Source organism: Notechis scutatus, chromosome 2 (genome assembly GCF_049901735.1).
Source record: "Notechis scutatus isolate UNSWTSFEM ecotype Mainland chromosome 2, rNotScu1.2, whole genome shotgun sequence".
NCBI classification, from domain to species: domain Eukaryota; kingdom Metazoa; phylum Chordata; class Lepidosauria; order Squamata; family Elapidae; genus Notechis; species Notechis scutatus.
This window is the reverse complement of record NC_142010.1, coordinates 149,717,136-149,739,734: the sequence shown is the minus strand read 5'-3', so window position 1 is coordinate 149,739,734 and position 22,599 is coordinate 149,717,136. Positions and strand designations below refer to the sequence as shown.

General features: G+C 38.4%; 2 protein-coding genes across 4 annotated transcripts in view; one reads left to right on the top strand and one right to left on the bottom strand.

Moving 5' to 3' along the window:
* Nucleotides 1-22,599, bottom strand: part of SYN1 (synapsin I) — a 110,605-nt gene that overhangs the window by 34,901 nt on the left and 53,105 nt on the right. For both annotated transcript variants that reach the window (XM_087956657.1, XM_026684146.2), the window contains exons 4-5: nt 21,759-21,915; nt 20,702-20,791 (exon numbers count right to left, since the gene is read on the bottom strand). In XM_087956657.1, coding sequence (XP_087812783.1) covers nt 20,702-20,791; nt 21,759-21,915 — 247 coding nt within the window. The remainder of the gene's footprint in view (nt 1-20,701; nt 20,792-21,758; nt 21,916-22,599) is intronic.
* On the top strand, nt 9,148-18,795 carry TIMP1 (TIMP metallopeptidase inhibitor 1). 2 transcript variants are annotated; one of them, XM_026684136.2, is made up of 6 exons: nt 9,148-9,282; nt 9,900-10,068; nt 13,958-14,055; nt 14,743-14,860; nt 17,181-17,302; nt 18,488-18,795. In XM_026684136.2, the coding sequence occupies exons 2-6, from the start codon at nt 9,942-9,944 to the stop codon at nt 18,695-18,697; spliced, it is 675 nt and encodes a 224-aa protein (XP_026539921.1). In that variant the 5' UTR covers nt 9,148-9,282; nt 9,900-9,941; the 3' UTR covers nt 18,698-18,795. The 2 variants fall into 2 exon arrangements, with proteins under 2 accessions (XP_026539921.1, XP_087812785.1); XM_087956659.1 differs by having other exon boundaries at nt 9,183-9,282; nt 9,914-10,068.

Sequence of the window (22,599 nt, the reverse complement as noted above, 5' to 3'; positions counted from 1 at the left end):
CAAACCAAACTTCAGAATGTACATCAGGTATATAAAAGTGTGTCATAGGGATATAGGTCAAGAGCTATTTTCCATGGCCACAAAAATTAGGACTAGTAATAACAAGTGTAAGTTGCAGATGACCCAGATTTTATTTAAGGAAAAATTGTCTATCTAATGAGATTGTGGGTTTGCCACCTTTAGAAGCTTTCAACCAATCATTGCAAGGTTTTGCTGTTTATTTCAGAGGGTTGGACTAAACGATATAATTCAGGAATTATTGGATTCTATGAAAATTGGATCTGATTAGTACTTGGATAGGAAACTATTAGAAAATCCTAGATCTGTTAAATTGGGAAATTGAAAAAACATCCTAGAAAAATCAGTGGTAAATCACTTCCATACAACAGACGAAGAAAACTACATGTAAGTGTCTATGTTGTTAACAAAGTTGATTAAAGAAATTAAAAAGTGATGTTTTATTATTGCTTCATATTAATTACAAAAATTTGCACCATGATTTATTCTTTTAGACTGTTTTATTGAAGGCATACATAGCTACAGCAACATGTAGTAGGTAGAAAATGGTTTGTCTGTTTGTTTGCTTGCTTGTTTATCAATCCTTCATCCATCCATCCATCCATCCCATCTTTATTTTTACAAACAGCCCAAAATGATGAACATTTCCAACACATCTTTCTCCTCCTAGTTACTTCACAACAACCCTGTGAGGTGGGTTGGGCTGAGAGATAGGTCCAAAGTCACTCAGCCAGCTTTCATGTCTAAGACAGGACTTGAATTCACAGTCTCCTGATTTCTAGCTTAGTGCCTTAACCACTATGATAGAATAAGATTTGAATTCTCCTATTTCAGTTTCAGAGATAGTTAATGCCATGTGGCTTCTTCAGAGATTGTCCACCAAGGACCATTATATAAATGTCCATGATACATTCCTGAGAATATAAAGCCTGCAGAATTTCTACTTTCTTTATATCTCTATCTTAGGAAGTTTCTATGTCTATGAACGCAAATAGAAAAAAACCACTGCAAGTATCGTGTGTCACTTGCTGCCAGGGAGGTTCAGGCAATTAACATTCGTGTTTAATTCTTCTGTCATGAAGACCAACAGACCTTCCATTGATAATTAGGTGTCAAACAAGTTTCACACAAAAGTGACATTCATCATTAAAGATTTTGAGTTTTGAAGTATGCAAGAGTGAAGAACAATTTATATTCAGGCAAGAAAATGAAGCTCTGGGTTCTTTGGCCACAGAAGATGCCAAGGCTCCTTTGCATTTCAACCGAGAGGGAATTATCTTTATCTAAGAATCTAGAGAACTGCTTGCTTATTTATACATGAGCATTTATTTATTTATACTACAGTATTTGTTTATTTATACACAGACTGCCTGGCTCCCAGTGGCTCTGGGACATGTTTAATCTATAAAGTTACAAAAGAAAGACAAAAGACAGGAAAGAAAGTGTGAGCAGCCCAAAGACAATACCAAATTAAGAAGGATTCTGTTTGGAAGCTCAAACTTCTCTTCTATGCTGAAGTAGAAGGACCAAAGATTTCATATGATTAAGCTGCATTTCAATAGATAGATGATAGATAGATAGATAGATAGATAGATAGATGATAGATAGATAGATAGATAGATAGATAGATAGATAGATAGATAGATAGATAGATAGATAGATAGATAGATAGATAGAAGATAGAATAGATAGAATACTTTATTGGCCAAGTGTGATTGGACACACAAGGAATTTGTCTTGGTGTAAATACTCTCAGTATACATAAAGAAAAGATACATTCATTAAGAATCAAGAATCATAACGTACAACACTTAATGATAGTCATAGGGTACAATCAACCATCAAATCATACTAGGAAACAGTCGATATAAATCTTAAGGATACAAGCGACAAAGTTACAGTCCTACAATCACAAGTGGGAGGGGATGGGTGATAAGGAGTGATGAGAAGATTAACAGTAATAGTAGCAATAGGCAGTTGGTTTGGCTAGTATGTCACACTTTCCTTGTGCAATTTCATACTATCACAAGCTCAAGTAGCTGCTATGTAAAACAAGATCTGAATTGAGGTGATTGCATACAAAGCATCCTGCCACTAGGAGATGCTGTGTTACCGAGATCTGTCAATAGTAATCAAATACCTGGCAAAAGATCAACAAAGAAATAATATACTGAATATTAATCTTCCATACACAAAAAAATCTGCTTAGCTTAAAAAATGATTATCATTTTATACAATGGGAAGTGATCCAGTAAAAAATACATCTACTTATGGATTTCTTTGTCCTATCCATCAACCTTGTACAGCCAATTGCCTAATTGACCTGGGCAACCTAAGAATTCCATAGAGGTGAGTGTATGGGCGAACAGGCAGGTAGCTGGATGAGGAACAAATCTCTCCATTCTTTTTCCAGTCTTTGGCTTCATCTCCAATGTGGTTGAGAAAGATGGGAAAAGTCTTTTAGATCCACCCTTTTCTTCAAGACCTCATGATGGGAACTATTTTTAGTATCTTATTTATGTTAATATCCTCTATTTCCATAATAGCTGTAGCTGAAGGGAATTCCATTCTCTTGCAGTCAGTTCAAAAACATAGAACACTACTTTCTTAGCAACATTATTTTTAAAATATGCAGAATAATCACTTTTGTGGGCTCTTATATCAAACAATTATTACAGTCTATAGTAAACACAAGAGGGGAAATGCATAATGGTGTAAAGACACAGTTAGACATTATAAACTGAGGGTGGCATATTCGGATGATGGCAGAGTTAACAAAAGTACTATTGAAAGATGTCTTATAAAAGAACCCAGTGCTACAAAGATCCTGACTGAATCATAATTTCTCAAGTAAAAACAAAAGGTTCAGAAATGTTGCCCTTCCCTTTTGTGCATTTGTCATAACCCAAGATATGGGTAAAAAACCCGTTTAACCCCTCTGTTTAATTCTACCAGGAAAAGTCGGGTACACACCTCTACTTATAATCTAGCACAGCTGCTCATTCCCATTTTCCTATTTGGCAGATGCAAGGACTGACAAAAGAAGACATAATTATCTGTTCTTGTATGGCTGCTACACCCCTTTATCCTGAAATGTTCCCCCTCCCATGTACTCAAGTCTTGGATCAGGCACACAGCTGAGGTAGCTAAGTGACAAAATTCTGGCAACACCGTTTTTGATATTCATGTTCCAGTGGAATAGTATTCTCTCCCACTCCCTTTTTCCCTCTCCCTCTCTCTTCCTCTCTGTCTCTCTCTCCCTCTCTCTCCTCCTCCCTCTCCTTCTCTCTCCCTCTCGCTGTCTCCCTGTCTTCCTCGCGCGCTCTCTCACAAACTCACACACACACACATGAAAATGACTATGGGTGAAACTTAGGAAGCTCTTGAATGGCCAGATTCTGGCTATTTATCCCCAGGTAAGCATGACAAAGCTGGACAGAGATTGGGAGTCATGTGGGCATGGCATGGATGAGCATGTTTCCTTGATCTCATTTCCTTCAGACTTTCTTCAGCCAAGATCCGCCATTGTATTGTATCCCCTTTTTTGTCATCCCTGACAAGAAATCCCCATGAAAGGATTAAACAATGTCTCAGCATGTGGAGATATAAAACGAAATCACATGTCTTCCTTACATTTTTTGGGGACACTACAGCGTCTAGCAATCACTCAAGCATCAGAGGAATTTTTTCTTTTTGACCCAGGATACTGACATCATGGAATCTTGACAGGACTACATTCCTGAAAACAAATAAAGCCCAGCTCCAAATTATTTTGTGATTTAAAAAATTCAGTGACGTTTCAAAAGGATTCAGAAATAGCCACTTTTCTTCCTGGATGTTTCATTTTCAATAAACATCACTTCTAAACCTCTCATTTGCTCTTCCACATGAAAACATTTCAGCCAGTTACTGAGAATTAAGCAGCAAAAGTCTCTCGAACAGAGCACAACTATACCTCTTCAGAGTCCAGAAATCTGAGCTGTTTGTTAAAGCAACGTTTTGTGAGAAAACTCCAAACACCATTATCATTTTCTACAAAGAAGGAGAGCTAGGAGGAAGAACACAAGAGGCTTGAAGAAGCCCAAAAAGGTTTCTTCACTTCAAAAAAAAGCCTTTTCTCTTTACTATGACCTTTATGTCAATAATCTCATAGCTAGCATTCTTGATTAGAAATATTCAAACAATGCTTCAGAAGATGTGCAGTGCCTTTACTAGAAAACAGAGTGTACACAGCAACAAGGATGTGCGTCAGGCAACTCTTATTGCATTATTTGACAAAGTGACAAAATTAGTGGACCAGAGGAATGCTGTGGATATAATTGGATTTCAGTAAGGCATTTGATAAAGTAGACTACAATCTACTTGATAATATAGAAAAATGTGGGTTAGACAACATCACCACCAGATGGATTCGTAACTGGGTGACCAACAACATTCAACGTGTAATCTTCAATGTAACTGCACTTATATGGAGAGAAGTTTGCAGTGGAGTACCCCAAGGCTCTGCCTTATGGCCCAGGACTCGTCAACATCTTCATCAATTATTTGGATGAGGGGATAGATGGGGAACTCATCAAATTTGGAGACGACACCAAGCTGGCAGAAATAGCCAACACTCCAGAAGATAGGCTTAAGATACAGAAGGATTTTGACAGACTTGAACATCAGGTGCTATTTAACAAAATGAAATTCAATGTTGAAAAAAGTAATAGTTTACATTTAGGCAAGAAAAATGAAATGCACAGGTATGGTATAGGTGGTACCTGGCTCAATAGTAGTAACTGTGAGAGGGATCTTGGAGTCCTACTGGACAATCACTTAACTGAGCCAACAGTGCACTACAGCTGCAAAAAAAGTCCACACAGTTCTAAGCTGCATTAATAGAGAGAGAGAATCAAGATCACATGAAGTGTTAATACCACTTTATAATGCCTTGGTAAAGCCACTCTTGGAATAATGCATCCAGTTTTGGCCCCCATGATATAAAAAAGATGTTGAGACTCTAGAAAGAGTGCAGAGAAGAGCAACACAGATGATTAGGGAACTGGAGGCTAAAACATATAAAGAACTGTTGCTGAAATTGGATATGTCTAGTTTAATGAAAAGAAGGACTAGAGGTGACATGATAGCAGTCCTCCGATATCTCAGGGGTTGTCACAAAGAAGAGGGAGTCAAGCAATTCTCCAAAACACCTGAGGGCAGGACAAGAAGCAATGAATGGAAACTAATCAATGAGAGAACCAACCTAGAACTAAGAATAAATTTCCTGATAGTTACAACAGTTAATCAGTGAAACAACTTGCCTCCAGAAGTTGTAAATGCTCCAACACTGGAAGTTTTAAAGAAGAGATTGGACAACCATTTTCTGAAATGGTATAAAGTTTCCTGAGCAGTGGGACAGGTTTCCTGAGCAAGGGATTTCCTGAGCAAGGGGCTAGACTAAAAGACTTCAAGGTCCTTCCCAACTCTGTTATTCTGACATGGTAACATAGCATCCCATATACTCAACTGCATACATAACCACTTACGTAGAATAAGATTGAGAAAGGGCACAGTGTGGGCTTTTATGAAATGGTAAGAAAAAGTAGCACTAACCTTTATATCAGAGTTACCACAACTTAAGCCCTAGGGCTATATTTGTACCCATTTTTATAACTCCTGTAGCGCCTTTTATAATAGTTGCTTAAAAAGTGGTGAAAATTTCAGTCAGGAAATAATAAAAAATAGAGTATAAATTCTAAAATAGGTTTTACATAGTGTTAAAAATGAAGTAAACACCAAGATAACAACCAGAAGATCCTGGCTTGCAACTCAAAGACAATCCTAGTCTTACATTGTATCCTTCAGATCAGGTGATTTTGCAAAAGCACACCCCAATTGTTTTAAATAAATAAACAAGCACTAGATATATTATTTAGATTTTTTTTCTTTTTGGGAAATTTTATGCTGGGTGAGATGCCTGGCCCTCAACACGATTCCTTATACATTCAAATTTGGAACTTTGTCTAGCCAACAGAACAAGGAGTACATTAATGTTTGGGGTAATCATCCTTATCAATATAAACAAAGCATCGTTAGCCATTTTTGCTTTTGCAGAATTGACTGTGTGCTGACTATTAGTCTGGATAAGTGACATCCAGGATTACTGTTTACGCAGAAGTAGCCATGTGTTGACTATCATCTGTCTGGATGACATTCAGGATTTTTGCTTTTACAGCAAGACATGTGCTGACTTTTACTAATCAGTTGTGAAGAAATGATCTAGAACCTCTTTTTCTGAGTCATTCAGTAAAAGACAATTGTAATAGTTATGTTTTGACACTTAGTTGTACTCAGCATGGCCCACAAACTGTACGTAGGAGCAACTAAAAAAGGAAGTAGCCACATAGCTTCAAGGGTACAAGCTCTTGTGCCATCTTCTAAGGGCAAAGAGGATTCCCAAAGACTTACAAATAGCTAAAATTGTTCAAATCATTTCCCCCCCTTACTTCTTTTAAGATATTTGTTTAGCTTTCTAATCCACCAATCTGAACCAGAAGCCCACCAGGCAAGCAGTTTATCAAATTCTCTGGCAGATCACAATATGACAGGATGGGAAATCTTTTTCTTCACCTGTGACCTCCATCCAACTTTATATGATGTGCTATTGAAAGTGCTTTAAAAAAAAAAAGCATGGCCAGGAAATCAAGTGGTCAACATCCCCTCTCCCCAAAGGGAAGTAAATAAGGTCACAAGGAACAATCTAGATTAATAGACAGTAAATTAATTTATTGACAGTATAGATTAATGTGTACAGTATTTTTATATATTAATAAATAAAATACTATTCAATTTTATGGGAGTAGCCAGTCAAATCTCCTGAAATGTTCAAAACGTTGTATTAATTTTATTAGTGTTGCTCATGTTTTCCATTACAGAGTTAAACTAGATTTGTATAGCAGATACCCAAGTACAATACCACCAAGAGAGATACTTCAAACAGACAACCAAAAAACGACAGTAAACACAGATTAAATCCAAAGTATTTCTGAAAATTAACTCTGCAGTAAAAATTATATAAAGTCAGCAAAGATGTAACACAGATGTTGTTTATTTTTCAAATTCTTTTTTCCTAATCTAAAATGCTTTCAATTATAAGTGCTTAACATTTTAGAAAAACTGTTCACAAATGGTTTGTTATTGCAATTCAGGAGCGAAGCACATTGACACCAAGGCAGCAAAAAAGGATATTAAAATGACAGGGATGAAAGGGACCTTGGAGGTCTTCTAGTCTAACCCCTGCTCAAGCAGGAAACCACACACCATTTCAGAAAAATGGTTGCCCCATCTCTTCTTCAAAACCTCCTGTGTTGGAGCACCCACAACTTCTGAAGGCAAGTTGTTCCACTGATTAATTGTTCTGTCAGGAAATTTCTCCTTAGTTCTAGGTTGCTTCTCTCCTTGAATAGCTGAGATATCTGAGGAGCTGTCTTGCCCCAGTGGGACTAGTCTGCCCCATTCACTCCAGCATCCTGGACTCCATAAGGAACTCTGGCTGGTGGGCTCAAGGAGAAGAGCCTTTTCCATGAAATATTTGACCACCAGAATTGAGAACTGTTCACACCCTTTGGTCTTTTAGAAGGGTATCAAAATCTGATTTTACCACTTGGTTTGGGGGTCTGTATTAATTGCTTTTATGTTTATCTTTTGACTGTAATTGCCCAGAGCCACCTTATCAGTGAGAAAGGAAGCATATAAATTTAAAAATAAATAAACAAGCAAACCTGAGGCTCATATAGGTAGCCCTTAACTTATGACTGATTGCTTCGCAACCATTCAAAGGTATGACAGACCTCCCCGGGAGTACTGGAAACCTAGTCCTGAACTAGCCCTCCCCCTGAGGTAGTGTGGTTGCATTTTGGGCGCTTGGCAACCGGCCTGCATTTACAGCCTTTTGCAGCATCCCAGTGTCATGTGACCATTTTTTTTTCAACGTTTTCCCTTCCCATTTCCAACGAAACAAACAATTAGTTAACAATGGGTTCATTTAGGTCTTCTGGTTATATGAGTGACCCGTTTTATGATGTCATGACTTATGACCATAATGGGCAGGCTCTGTTATGTTTGATAAGTGGAGAGCTACCTGTAATGAGAAACATAGAGGTATGATACAGAGGAGGAAAGAACTTGTCATGAAGGAAAAGGTTTAGCTGGTGATCCCAAAGGTGCTTTTATCAGGAGGCAACTGGACTTCCTTGTTTTTCTTTGAAGACATTTTGCTTCTCATCCAATAAGCTTCTTCAGCTCTGACTGGATGGTGGGGAATAGAGCTTCAGTCAGAGCTGAAGAAGCTTCTGGGTGGAGAAGCGAAACGTCTTTAAAGAAAAACAAGAAAGTCCAGTTGCCTCTTGAAAAAGCACCTCTGGGACAACCATGACCTGGATGACTGTGAATCTCCACAGGCTGTAGTTTACCTTGTGAGATGATATTTTCATTAAAACAATCCACCATTGATAGAAAGTTCAAATTTTATATGATTTAACAAATGGAAAATTCAGAGCCCTCACAAGGTTGCATAATCTTTCTGTTCTGTTCCGTTCTGTTCAGTTCCATTCAATTCCATTCTATTAAGTTAGTATGTCTTCAGTCCCGTACCGTTCACGTTGTATACCATAACTTCAGCATATTCATTTTGTCTGAAAAGTTTGTCCTTCCTTCAAATCACAGACTGGCTTATTAATCTCTCACTGACTATGCCCAGTTTGACTACATGGATGCAGGTATCAACAGAGAGAAAACGGGCAAGGGCAGTCAGGTAACAAGTGAGAAATAATAGGCCGGAGTGCTAAACCATACCATCTACAGTACTTTAATAAGGCCGACATTCTGAGAGGGAACCAGTTCTATAGTGCCACCCACTGGACACCCTTTGAATTTTCACCTGCCTGCCTCCACCCCCCCTTCAAAGACAGCCTTCTAAGCCATCATCACCCACTCTCTTTTTCAGTTGAGTAATCCAAAACTTCCTGACAAATTCTTCCCTCTGAAGTTGCTAATGCTGCTCCTTCCTCCCCATCTGTAAAGGCACTGATCACCCCACCCTGGCAGGGTTGACTCTCTGCTAAAAACCACAGGCTGGATCAGTCACGCCTCCTTGGCAAAGAGGACAGGAAAAGCAGGGGGAGTCATGGGGGAAGCGGGGTGAGCTTTAAATACCAACCCTGCCGGGCTGGGAGCTGCAGCCTTGAAGTGGCAGGAGACGCCTGGACTGCAACAGAGAGAAAGGTGAGGAGAAGGGCCATTCTTTTACAGCGCACCAAGTCCTCTTTAGATCCTCTTTCCCACCTCAAGGGGATCCCTTTGTAACCTCCCCACTTTGGAAATTTCAGCTGATTTCTCTGGTAAAACTGAGCATTTCCAGGAAGACCTTCCCCTTCTTTTAGCCTCAGCACCCTCTCTTTTACCCGTTTTTTTTTTTTCCTGTGACACCCAGGAACCTCTGAAGTTAGAAATGGTTGTTCAGCCAGGTTGTCACTCCGAGCTCTGCTAAGGCTTTCTTCTTTCAAGTAAATATCCAAGGCTGTGCCGGGTGGTGGAGGAGGGTATGAAGAGGCCACCGTAAATGAATTGAGCAAAATGAAACCAGAGTCTTTCCTCACACTGGGCTTATTCCTTCAGTCATCTAACCCTCAATTTAGATCCTGCCCTGCCTGCCCAGCCCATACCACAAAACACAAAGAGTTGTGTTCATCCAGGCAGTAAGGAATTCCCCTCCTTGTCTCTAGCTGTATTGCCCAAGTCCAGGAGTTTCCACTGGTACTTCATATTTGATGTTCCTTTTCACACCCCTTCATTTCCTGCCACTTCTTCTTCTGGAATAACACTTTGCCACTGTCTTGCAGGCTGCATCTGAGTGACTTCTCTCCTCGCCTCCTCCCTGCAAAATGGATTCTAAAATGTGCAGATTCCTTGTGGTCGGTGTTTTTCTCCTCAGTCTGAAGGCAGATCCAACAGCAGCCTGTTCCTGCGCCCCTAGACATCCTCAGTCTGCCTACTGCAACGCTGATATGGGTGAGTGCCTGGATCATAGATACAGTAATAAAAATTCAATCGTTCTCTCCCCTGTGTCTTATCTCATTCTCTCAAGTTATTGTTTCTGCTATAGTCCATCAGTCTGCTGTCTATCCCTCTCTCACAAATTTCATTAACTGTGATCTACTATATACTTACATGTTTGTCAAGTCATTTTTTTGTGCATATGCTTCCAAATTCAGAAATTATTTTCTCAATAATTAGGTTCTTTAATCTTCAGCCACTCTTCAGGGCACAGTAAATTAAATCAGTGGTTTCACATTACAAGATAAGCTATGCTAACCAGTGGTGGTATTCGACCGGTTCTGCCCGGGTCTGGAGAACCAGTAGCGGCGATGAGCAGTGGAGACCGAACTGGTTCTCTTCGCTGCTCTGTGGTTGAACCACCCGCCCGCCCGGGCTCCCATACTCACTTTTATGGCCAGAATTCAAAGCGCAGCTGCTTTGCGCGGCGCAGAATAGCACCGTGCGGCACCTGCTGCAGCGACCACCATTGTGCAGGCTTGCAGGAGGCAAGTTAGAACCCCTCTGAGTCTGCACAAAGTGCATGTTTGGCACGCACGTGCACGCAAAGTGTGTGCATGCGCGCAAAGCGCAGCCACCAAGCCACGCCCACCGAACCGGTGGCAACTTTATTTGAATACCACCACTGATGCTAACTAATCAGTAGTAAGAACTTTCTAAGGAGCTGGCGGCATAAACTGCTTGATAGTGGAACAGTTTCCCTTGGAAAAGTAGCAAACTCTTCCACTCTCATTTTTTCCCCAGTTGTCTAAATGACTACAGATCAGAGAAATATCTATCTTCCGCATCAGCAAAGGGTTGGACTTGGTGACCCGCATAGCTCCTGGGGTGAATAAAGTTGTAAAAATAAAAGCTATAAACACCGTAAGGTTAAAAAAGAAAGAGAAAGATGGGATTGCAATCGGCAACACTGATGTTTCATCTCCTTCCTCTTACCCGAAACACGTGTGATTTCTAGCAAACAAAAAATAGAAGAGGAGCTCTGCTGGATAAACTACCTGTCTGCCACCATCTATTAAAGCCAGCATTTTGAGTCCTATAGTATTTAACTAGATGCCTCCAAGCACCTCTGTTTGTTTCCCAGCAACTGGCACTGAAAAACATGCTTATCACTGGTCCTGGAAATAATACATAATGATTATGATTTGAAGCCGTAATGTTCTCATTTGTAAGAAGGGGAGGTTGAAGGACTTTTAGAACCACTATAAATTAATTATTCTGGAACACTTCCAAAGAATAAAGGCTGAGAAGATTTCTACCCATCAACTCCTCAGCCTATTACAACTGAAATAAGATTGCCAGCTTTTATTTATTTATTTATTTTTCCTTCTGGCAGAATTTCTGTAATTTTCCATAGCAGTCTAGTATAGAAATTATGCTATTCCCCCCTCCCCCACCTTCCAAATTTAATGTATACCAGAAAATTTTCCTTTGCTGAGATCAGGCAACTGTTAAAGGCAGAGGAGATGGCTCCCAACCTTGCTAAATAAATTGGCAGTCTAAACGGAAACTTGTTTTGTATCAGGGAATGCTGAGGTTTTATCCATCTTGCCTGTTTGTGGAAATATTTAAATATAGGAATTTATTCCCTTTGAAATCTTATTAAGTATTATGATATTATGCACATACAAATCGCAGATGTTTAGCACTGTTCCTATAAGGTGCTCTTAAATACAATCTATGTTGCTGTTCCTTTATTCAATAGAATCAATCCCCATATTTCTGGAAGTTCATTGTTTACCAGCTTGGAATATCTCTTAGTAGAAAATTCAGTACCTTCAATTTAAACAAGTTAAGCGATGGACAAGTTTAATCTGCATGTCCAATTCTAACGCACAACATATTTTCTATTCAACTCTTTTGGCTTCAATTTTTTTAAATCTTTGGAGATTTTTCAGTTTTGTTTTCATTGTTTGAAAAATGCCTGGATTTTATATAACATTCAGGCAAGAATAAGAGAAACAGCTGGAAAAAGAACAAGTATTCACCTCTGGGTAACGAAATACCTGCTCAGTCTATTTTAATGCCTTTAGCACAAGGTTAGGTGATCTCTGCTTCTTTGTATATCTGTCTCTTAATTCATATCCTGCCTTTCCCCCATAAACTCAAATCAGCATCTATAGTGTTCCCTTCATCCAATTTATTCAGACAATGACTCTGACGGGGGAGCTGAGATGATATTCAGAATCATGCAGTGAACTTCCAGATGGTCACAAGGATATTACATTAGAACAAACTGATATTAAATCATAACACAAATTTATAGTTTTATTGCAGATCAGAGTCAGATCAGATCCCCATACTAGCTATTCTGACCAGTTCTGGCTACATTCACACATGTTTTGTCATTAAAAAATATTGTGTGTAAGCCCTCAAGTAGTGTCCCGTTGCAGCTAAGAATTCGTCATTTAGGAAAGGGATATCAAAGTATGGTTTCATATGGATAAAGCTACTCTAAAACAAAACACAGGTTGACAGATGTCCTGAAACAGCAGCCTTTTGACATTTCTACAACTAAACAAATAAGAGCGGAATATGTTATCGTGTGGTAGAGATGGGAAGAAAACAATATATGGGAATGAATGCATTCAGTTTGCAATTATAACAAACATTTGCTACAACATAGCATGATGTTCAAACATAACTTTACATTCTTCAGGTCAGTCCCGTTACCTGCCATCTGATTCTTTTAATTAGAGATAACTGAATTTTAAACCTGGGATCTTCCGCATATCAAGCAGGTAGTTTATACCTGAACTCTGCTTCCTCCCAAACATAACTTAACAATATAGCACTATACCAGTCCATGGTTTTCTGATTCTGAATTCATAACACAGTGCAGTTAGCATAGCACACATAAACATAGTGAGCCACAGTTTAGAGAAGCTGAGAGAAGAGAAAAAAACCCCCCACCATTTTGTTCCTCCACATTCTTCTAGATAGAAAAATTCATAGAAAGGAATTTCAGGAAAGGCATGGGGCTAAGGGATAGACAGATTGCTTTTTCGCATTTTTCTCTCCTGCAGTTTTCTTTAAATTGGTGCAGATTCGCCCATGACTTTGTTACTATACACTCAGCAACAGATAATTGAAAGTTCAAGTCAACTTAACTGAAAGATACTATTGTGGAAGAGATGTTTGTGGCTGTGTTGTCAGATCTGAGATACATGTAAACATGTTTTCATCTATTTAATGTCCTTTGTTATTCTTGTTACCAATTACTGAAGTGGTATTTATGCACTAGCTGCTTGAGTGGTTTGGTCTTCAGATTGTTCAGATTGGCTTTTCATTCTGAAGTCAAGTCCTTCACCGTCATACACCATCTCCACACAAACATAGGATGTAATACTCAAAACCTATTCTGGGGAGGTGGTGAGGAAGAGAGACAGAGATGTCCTTCCCATACTTTCTGAGAACAACTGTATAGTCACAGAATAATTCTCAATGGTCCAAAAAATAGCTGATAATGTAACTCCAGATTCACTGTATGAGAATCTGTGTAGTAGATATCTCTAAATCCTGAAAAGAATCCAGAGATTTCTTGATAAGAGCCCCTTGCCTGCTCTCTACAACCAGTTCAAAATCGCCCAGAATAAAAAGCTGAAGGACAACCACTGACCCTACCCAGGCATTGTGTATCATTTTACAGCAGGATTCAAGGATACCAGGCAGAAATTGAACTTTAAGGCTTTGAAGCTGACTAAATCAAGCCAGGAGTTGTATCAGAGGTTCCAGGAATTTAAAGGGTCACAAGCAATGCTTCAGCTAAAACCAAAGAAATATCTAGTAGTTAATGATAGAATTGAGGAAAATAAGATGTTACTTGCCACCTCTTTTTTTGTAGTGATAAGAGGCAAATTTGTGAGTGTCAGCAAGCAGCATGTGAACATTTCTGTGGGAGAACCTGTGTGGTGGATACGCCATGAAATCAAAACAACCAAGGTAAGCACTTCCTTTTCATTATTTGATAAGTATTTCCATTTCTTTCTGCAACCTCACTACAAGACTGGGAAGTAACCTACTCTGAGAAATTGTGACTGGTCCAAAATTATCCAGTGAGTTTCCATGGTTGAAAGAAACCAGGAAACCAACTAATAGCTTCCACCAAATCTGCCTTTAAGCAGACTTTTAACAGAAGATGCTTTTTATAATGCCTTAATCCAACAGTTCAAAGACACAAGTCTATGAAAAAAATATTTCTGGAAAATAATATGAAACAAAATTCACTGGATATCTTTATCTGCAAGTCCTCAATTCTGCATTTTTCATTATAAATGTCATGGATTCTGATTATTATATTGCTATCTCATTCCTCCATAATTGCTTAAGTCTGAAAAAAATGGGGGGGGGGGGGAATCCAGTTAAAGTTATTCAAGCATGCCAATAGTCTTCACATACTTTAAGAAAATGAGAAATTTGTTGATATCTATTGGTTCAAGCAGCTTATACTGAAACTGGTATTTGAACTCTAACCTAGAATAGCAGATACGATGTAAGTTCTTCTGGTAGGGTTATGAAAACCTCCTATCAAGTAGCAGCCTCGACTTTCCTTTTTTCCACATGGTAGTCCCTTCTTGATCTGAATAACTCTCCATCCCTGTACACATTCCTGTTCTTCTCTTTCTCCAGGTATATAAGGGGCCAGAAGAGATGCAAGATGTCCGCTTTCTCTACACTCCAGCTATGGAAAGCCTCTGTGGTTATGAACACAAGGGCCCACTCAAAGGGGAAGAATATGTCATTGCAGGTACAGAGTGATCCCTAAGACCAGGAACAACTGAAAACAAATTCAGACATTTTTATTTTTTTATCTTTGCGTAGGCCACTATAACATTATCATACATTTTTTAGAATTAACAGTCAAGGTCAGTAACCTAGCATATGCAGGAACAAAATACACACAGGAATCGCATTGGTAACAGCCACAAGGTTCCAAAATTTCTTTAATAATATTAATAGGTGAAATATCATTAAGTTTGCCAAATCTCATAAGAATTTGGTATTTCCAGCTTAAATCTTATGAAATATGAGGCAAGAACAGCAAGCAGCTAACAAAATTGTGACAACAACAAACTTTTGTGAGATTTGATACTCTTCCAAGATTTTTAAACTAGCTAAAAGCTGGTTTTTAAATATATATGTTTATATTTATGTTTGTATCAGGGACTATAGTATGGCATGGTATATACCTTCATGGGCCCTAGTTGGAAAATCAGTAAAATATTCCATAGCTAAAGAATTTGGAGTTTTGTTTTGGATGCTTAATAAAAAACAGATTTGAGCATGATGAAAAATGTCTCAAAGCAAGACTTGTGATATTCTTGTGAAGAACATAAATAATGGGAGGAAAAACTGGAGAAATCTGTCATATTTAGCATAAAAGGAAGAGGACAGAATTGTGAATTTTCCCTCCACAAATAATTTAAAACTACTGTATCTGAAAGACCCAACTATTCAGAGTTGGTTTCAGTTTTAGTAGTACCTAATGTTTGCCAATCTTTTGAAGCTGTAATTCAATGGCAAAACAAAGCCTTAACATTTCATAGAGAACTGGAAAAGACTTTTGTCTAAAAAAAATTTGCCATTTCACAGTGCATATCACATTTCATTTAATTGAAAATGGACGCCATATTGTCTCAAATTTATTATATTAGCAATAGTAAACTGATAAGATGAAACATAACATGTCTCCAAGACAGAGAACATAATAGGAAGTCCACAGCTCCTTGTAAAATTTAGCTCTTTTGTTAGTCCTGCCCAACATATTGATTTTGTAGGCATTCTTTATATTATGAACTGTATTCATTCATACCATTTATTTAAAATATTTGTCATATAATCTCACTCTAATCTAGGTAATCACCTCAAGAAAATGTATCTTGGTTGCAACTATAAGTATGAAGCTACGTATTGGAGAGTTATTCCCAAAAGAAAAACAATCACCTCTTACATTTAGAAAACCAGCACGTCATGGAAAAACTAGGCCAGGCCAAAGCTTTTCTCTCTAACATCTACTTTTTGTGTGCAGTGAATTTTTTTCAACTAAGCATTCAAAACTAAGCCCCCACCTGCAGTCTGAAATGACACAATCCAGGAACAGTTTTACCCCATAGTGAGTGGTTCTGCCAAGGCCAACCTCAAAGCTGCTTATAACAAACAACTCAAACAATATGTTTCTGCTCTCAGTGGAAAAAAAAAGAAAAGAAAAGCAGAAGTCTGTTTTGTGGGAAAGATAAATTTAAATCCAGAATTAATTGCCCAAAATACAGAACACAAAACTTTATTACCTATCACAGATACTTTAACCCTATACTAAATGCACCGAAAGCTATGTGCACATATGAATAGTATGGGATTTGATTTCGCAGTGTGTATCCAACTTTGTTAATTGAAAAAAGATGTCACATTGTCTCAAATTTTGGAAGAAACCTTGATTTAATCTATATTCTGTTTTAACAAAGAATCTGCAATACAGATTAGAACTATCTCATGGTTAGGTCATAGCTGTCTGGTCTTTGGTTAAGCCATTCCAGAGATTCCCCTCCTGCGTCCACTATCAAATATAACCCATACTGTTAAAGCATCTTTTTTCCCAATGTTTCGCTAAAATCTAAGCTAATCTTTAGCTTCAATTTTGCCTTTGGCATATTAAAGAATAAAGCCTTAATAAAATATCTGGAGTGAGCAGGAGAGATATTTTATAGAATTCTCCTTTTACTAAGTCAATGCAATACCAACAAAGGAAGAAGCCCAAATTTAAAAAACAAATGCACCCAACAACTCCAAAACTCTATACGCATTATTCATTCAGGGGATCGAGTTTAAAAAATGTTGGCAAAGAATTTGCTTTACAACAGAAGCCACATTTAATTTCATTATTCATCCCTGGAAGGGAAAAATAGTATGTATAGTGCTTCACTTATGGTGGTGAAGAGGTACAATATTAACATATTTACAGGAAACTCAGCAAGCCAAAGCTTGATTATAAAAGTAAAATCTGCAACTAATGTATCGGATAGAATGCTTATATTCCCTGTTTTAATTTCTCTCTCTTTCTTGGCCAATAGGGATGATAGATGGCAATCGTGTCATGATCACGGCCTGTTCCTTCATCCAGCCGTGGTCTCAGCTTTCTCTTGCACAGAAACGAGGCTTGAGTCTTGACTACAGCAAGGGCTGCAACTGCACAGTGAGTGTCTGGGTCTAGCAAATAATCTGTCTCAGGGATCTGATAGCAGAAGCAAATGCTTGCAGGCAGATTTGCAGGCTAGCCAAAAAAAATTACACACACACGGGGGGGGGTGTTTCCTTCTTATCCTGAAAGCTGAAATTAGAGCTCATAACTTTCCTCTGCTTATTGCCCTCCATTTGGTTAAGGTTACAATTCTGAAAATCTCGAGGTTTAATGGTCATTGGCTATACTAGCTGGGAAATCATGCAGATTGAGGTCAAACATATCTGGAGGGCATCAGCCTGGTAAAGGCTATCCATATGATATTTATAGCTTTATCTAGCAATTCATCTAGTAAATGCAATCCATGTAGATGATAGTACAGAGTTCCATAGGTTTCTATGCACATGATTGAGCTGGAAGATAAGAAGCCAATCTCCTCCAAAATTTTTGGTTTTGGAGGAGGAGATTTGGAACAAAATTTTGTTTTCCATGCTTGCCCACCACAACTCTCATTCAGATCTTGATAGAAATTTAAAAAAAAAAACTACAAAAAGATTAATATCCTGAATTTCCATTCTGAATCGAAAGGATTTTTCCTTCTTGACAACCAATAAGAAGCAAAAGCTTCTAGCCTCTTGGAAAGCTAGAAGGATAAAGCAGGATAATAGTGGGTGTATTTGCAATCTTTAAAAAAGGGAGAAGGGAAGATTACAAAGATGCAGCTTGTCACATGTAGAATCAATTGTTCATCCACACATAGGCACAGATTAAACAGGGAATGAGCAACTCTGGTAAATAATGAATTATGGGGTGGATAACAGTGAAGTGACTTGGAAAAATGGGGTTAAAGTTAAAGTTTGCCTGAGTGTTGGTTGTAAAGGGATATAGCAATGACACAGCCAATGTCATGTGTCCTTTAGTCCTTGCTCAATTCAAAGCATATAGTATATTCTATTAAAATCAGAACAAATTCTCCAAGACTGGAGATATAATAAATGATGTATACCTGATAAGATATAAATCTCCAATTTTCAACAACCTTGGGTTGTTTTTGGCCCCATCTTATTTGATTGCTTGTCCTAGATTACACCAACGTAGAACTAAGAAATTAAGAGACGCAATAATGGAGTATTTATGTGATATTCAAGAGGAACATCTCCCTCACGCTGTCCTTATGTTCTTCTGCCATTCTTTCAACAGGTCATGTCCTGCCTTTCCATGCCATGTTTCATCTCTTCTGACAACCAGTGCCTATGGACAGATGGGATCATGTCCCGGATATGGGATGGCCTTCAGGCCAAGCGCCTGGCTTGCCTGCCTCGGTCTGAGAGCGCTAACTTCTGCACCTGGCAATCCCTGAGTTCCCAAGGACCTGGGTCCCTTCGCAAGTCTCGCCTCCTGAGGCAGTAACATCTTATGGACTCTGGAGTGGTACTCCTCTCCCTGACAATCCCTCCGTTTGTATCTGAGTTGTCTCTTTTTAAATAAATGCCAATTCCAACAATTAAGCTTGCTCAAGTTCTGTACTGATTCTGGCAATAGCCTCTACAGTAGGACACAGTGGTTCCTCTAAGGAAAACCCAAGGAAATACTTTTAGATGTTTTTTTCTGAGAAAAAATCCTAGAATGTATGCAGATAATTTTCACAAAAGGAACAGAAGAAGCTTTCAGTAGTCTGTAGAACAGCCTCCAAAGGGCCTTCCAGTTTTCCCTTATAACTCTAGTCTTTCTTCTTGTCTGGGTATCCTAAGTTTACCATTCCACTGCCCACATCCTGGGTTAGGAGTAAAGAAACCATCTTCCAAAGCTGCACAGCTCAGCCAAATATCCAATGTGGAAACATGAAACCGTCATTAACAACTGCATATCTCTAAGCACAGGAGAAGTATTTTTAAGCCATCACTGAATAACTGCAAGATCAAAGGATTGCAATACGCACACATACAGGATTTAGAAGAAAGAGCAGAAAAGTATGCATTTTAAGGAATGGCTGAGTTCCTGCCAAGAGTGCTATCTATAGAAAGGAAAAGGATAAGAAAGGGAAATGACATTTAGCCAAACCATCCTTGTATCCCAAGACCACACAAAATTATTCTGCACTTTGAAAATAACTACGAGGAGTGCTCTTTAAATAACTTCTCCTTTGTTTGGATATTATATTACTTTCTGAGAACATTGATGCTTATTTTGAACCTTAGTCCCCTTCCAAACCTGTTTAAGGTATAACTGTAGTAATATGTGGCTTCTCGGCAGTTCAAAAGTGAGCAGGCACTATAGAGGCCCAACTGGTACATTCTAAAACCCTTAATCACACAGAGAGGCAAGCCATGGGGGCAAGGGCTGATCTGCAGAGCTTCAAGTAAATTGTACAATCCCTGAAATTGTAAGCTGACCTTCTACAAGCTTGGTTTTCATCACTGTGTTTTAGAATTATACTAGGATTATATCGGTTTTAAAGTCTCTGCCCACACCTCCCAATAAAAAGAACTGGATGGAAGGGAGGAATGAAGTTGTGAGAAGGGGTTGCTATGTCACAAGTGTAAATTAACCTCCAGGAGATGCTAAGATGGAAAAAGAGAACACAAATATTGTAAATGAGAATAAGAATACATTTTCCAAGTTTTCCATAGGAAGAAAAAGGGGTGTGCTACTTGCAAACACAAACAAGTAGTATGATGGTAGAGTAAGTATTGAATACTGAAGCAAATTAAGAGGGTCCATATTTAAGAACAGTTCACCAGCAAAGTGCAACCTAAACAATCTGAGCCTTTGTATACCCAGAATTACTGTATGTTGATTGTTCAATATATTACATTACATTATATGAGTTATTATGTTAGATTCATTAAACTAATCTTTTATCTGTTACATTAATTAAAGTAATTATCAAGATTTGTTTTCACTTATAAGAGAAAAATAATTTCATCACTTTTAAGATAAAAATGATTTCTTGCAAGCATTATTGGCAACATAGGAGCATTTCACCTCTGCCTCCACTAGACAAAGTCTTTCCTTAGAAGATTTATGAGAAAACATTTGCCCAAATGCAGTCTATGTCCCTTTTTGTAGTCACGTTAACCCCGAACAGATGATTAAAAACTCAAATTAGTGCAGATTGAAGTATGGCCACTTCATTCAGAAGTCAAGCCTTGTCATACATGACTCATCTTTGAACAGGAAAATGAAGACATGCTGGCTAAGAAGGAATGACTCTGATATGTTTTATATCTGAAAACCACTTTAATGATAGCTATATGCATAGATATATGCATAAACATGTTCATTCTCAATGGTCCAGCTCAGAAATAGCTACTTGCCCTTTTCATTATTAAAGGGGCCAGAGCACTCAGAATGTGCTAGTCTCAGCACATAATCAGAAAGATCCTCAGCCTTCCACATGCCAGTCCAACTTACCATCTCCTTATGATTGGGATAGAATGTCTGGTCAATGAGGGGGAATTCTTCCGGACCGAGCTTGCGATGCAGGCGGACCATCTGGGCAAACTATTGGAGAGACAGTGCAGTAAGAAACAAGGAAGATATTCCTAAATCTATTTCCACAAGCTTCTAAGGTTAACTTTACTATCAACCGCTCTCTTTGCAACTCCTTCCCTCTTCCTTCCCTCTACTTGAGCCTGAACATAATTTCATAATATAATTTCATAATATTAGCAGAACAAACTTCAAATGTCAGAAATCCTACACAATGTCCACCATCATCGGTAACACTTAGCTGACTCCTAGGGAGGTGCTGACATATTACGCAGCCAGCCTAGACATGCATGACTTGGCCATTTTTGTAATATGCTGTCCATGGGCTATCCTCAAAGACAAGCTAAAAGGTTCTGCTAATGTGGAATGCAGCATGACTGATAACTCACCCAACCAAGAAAAATAGTATTACCCATCTCCTTCCAAGTCCAACTTACAGTGCCACTCATGCCTATCTTTTAAATACATAAAGAATTTGGGGACCAGATAATTCTAGGATCATCTCTTCTAAACTAGCTTACCTATGAGATAAGAGAGTTGGCATCTTGGATAGATTAGGTGATGACAAAGAGCTTCTTTGTGGAAAGTGTAACTAATACAACACTGCAATTATTTCAGCACTTTTGTTTACTCAGACGTTTTAATTAGTTGACATTACTTGCTTTTTTAAAAAAATTGCTACCTTCTCTTGTTGGAAAGGTGTTGTTTAATTGTTTCTTTAACTGTAGGAATGATGAATGATAATTGTATTTGAACATTTTACAACATCCAAAAGCAGCTTAAAACTAAATTAGTAAAGTGTAGTAAGCCCTCCCGAATACCTCTTTTTCACAAAATAAAGAAACAAGGGCAAGTCCTCCACCTTAGTACGTTCCTTAATTTACAATATTAAATTTTCTATGTTTAGTTCTAATACAGAATCTACAGTACAGTGGCATCGATCTGGTTCTTTGCTCAATTATTATCTTCTGCCACTCACCACCCAAGGTTTGTCACAGAAGTTGTATACAGAATGCAAAGTGTTGACGCTGGGCACGCCTGCATACTGCAAGCCAATAACAATGCCGCGATGGTCTCCACCACGAGCCATGCTGTAGGCATGCTGGCGGATCAAGACAAAGTCCGGTTTCAGGCTCCTGGAAGAAAAGGTGTGAATATAAAAAGGAAGGAGAGGCAGGATAAAGAATCTAATGCATTTGTCCACAAAAGCTGCTTCTTAATCTATTGCAGGGTCTTCAAACTTGACACCTTTAAGACTTGTGGACTTCCACTCCCAGAATTCCTCCTCCAGTCATGTTAGCTCAGGAATTCTGGGAGTGGAAGTCCACAAGTCTTAAACTTGCCAAGTTTGAAGACCCTTGGTCTATAGTTTCCATTTTAGATGCCTAAATCAAACCCTCTTACTCAATGTGTTCACTTTCCTTTGGTCTTCTGCCACTGAGAGAGCTATAGAACCTTTGCAGAGTTAGATAAAATAACATATTACGATACAAAACACAGGAAATTCACAGCTTTTTAAAGTATCCATGCAATTTTCAAAATTTGTTTTAAGCAGTCTTGATTCAAGTTGGTCTCATTTTCTCGGTTGCTGGAGGAAAATTTAATGGTTACTCATTAAAACCCAAGGCTGCCACATTCCCAAGCTCAGGGATAAACAATAACTATGTGTTCAGAGACTATACTAATTTCTAGACAGCGCATTGTTTATTCTGCCATCACAATTCAATCTTCATGGGTGGTCAAGCTCTAGTAGAAATTTCCCAGCAATTATCCGAGCATATATGCTAAAGGCTTCTTCCAACACTTTCACTGCAGTCTCC

Excerpts from the sequence above, each read along its gene's own strand:
- TIMP1 (XM_026684136.2), top strand. The coding sequence starts at position 9,942 with ATGGATTCTAAAATGTGCAGATTCCTTGTGGTCGGTGTTTTTCTCCTC. Across the intron at positions 14,861-17,180 it reads GGAAGAATATGTCATTGCAG|GGATGATAGATGGCAATCGT; the intron begins GTACAGAGTGAT and ends CTTGGCCAATAG. Across the intron at positions 17,303-18,487 it reads GCAAGGGCTGCAACTGCACA|GTCATGTCCTGCCTTTCCAT; the intron begins GTGAGTGTCTGG and ends TTCTTTCAACAG.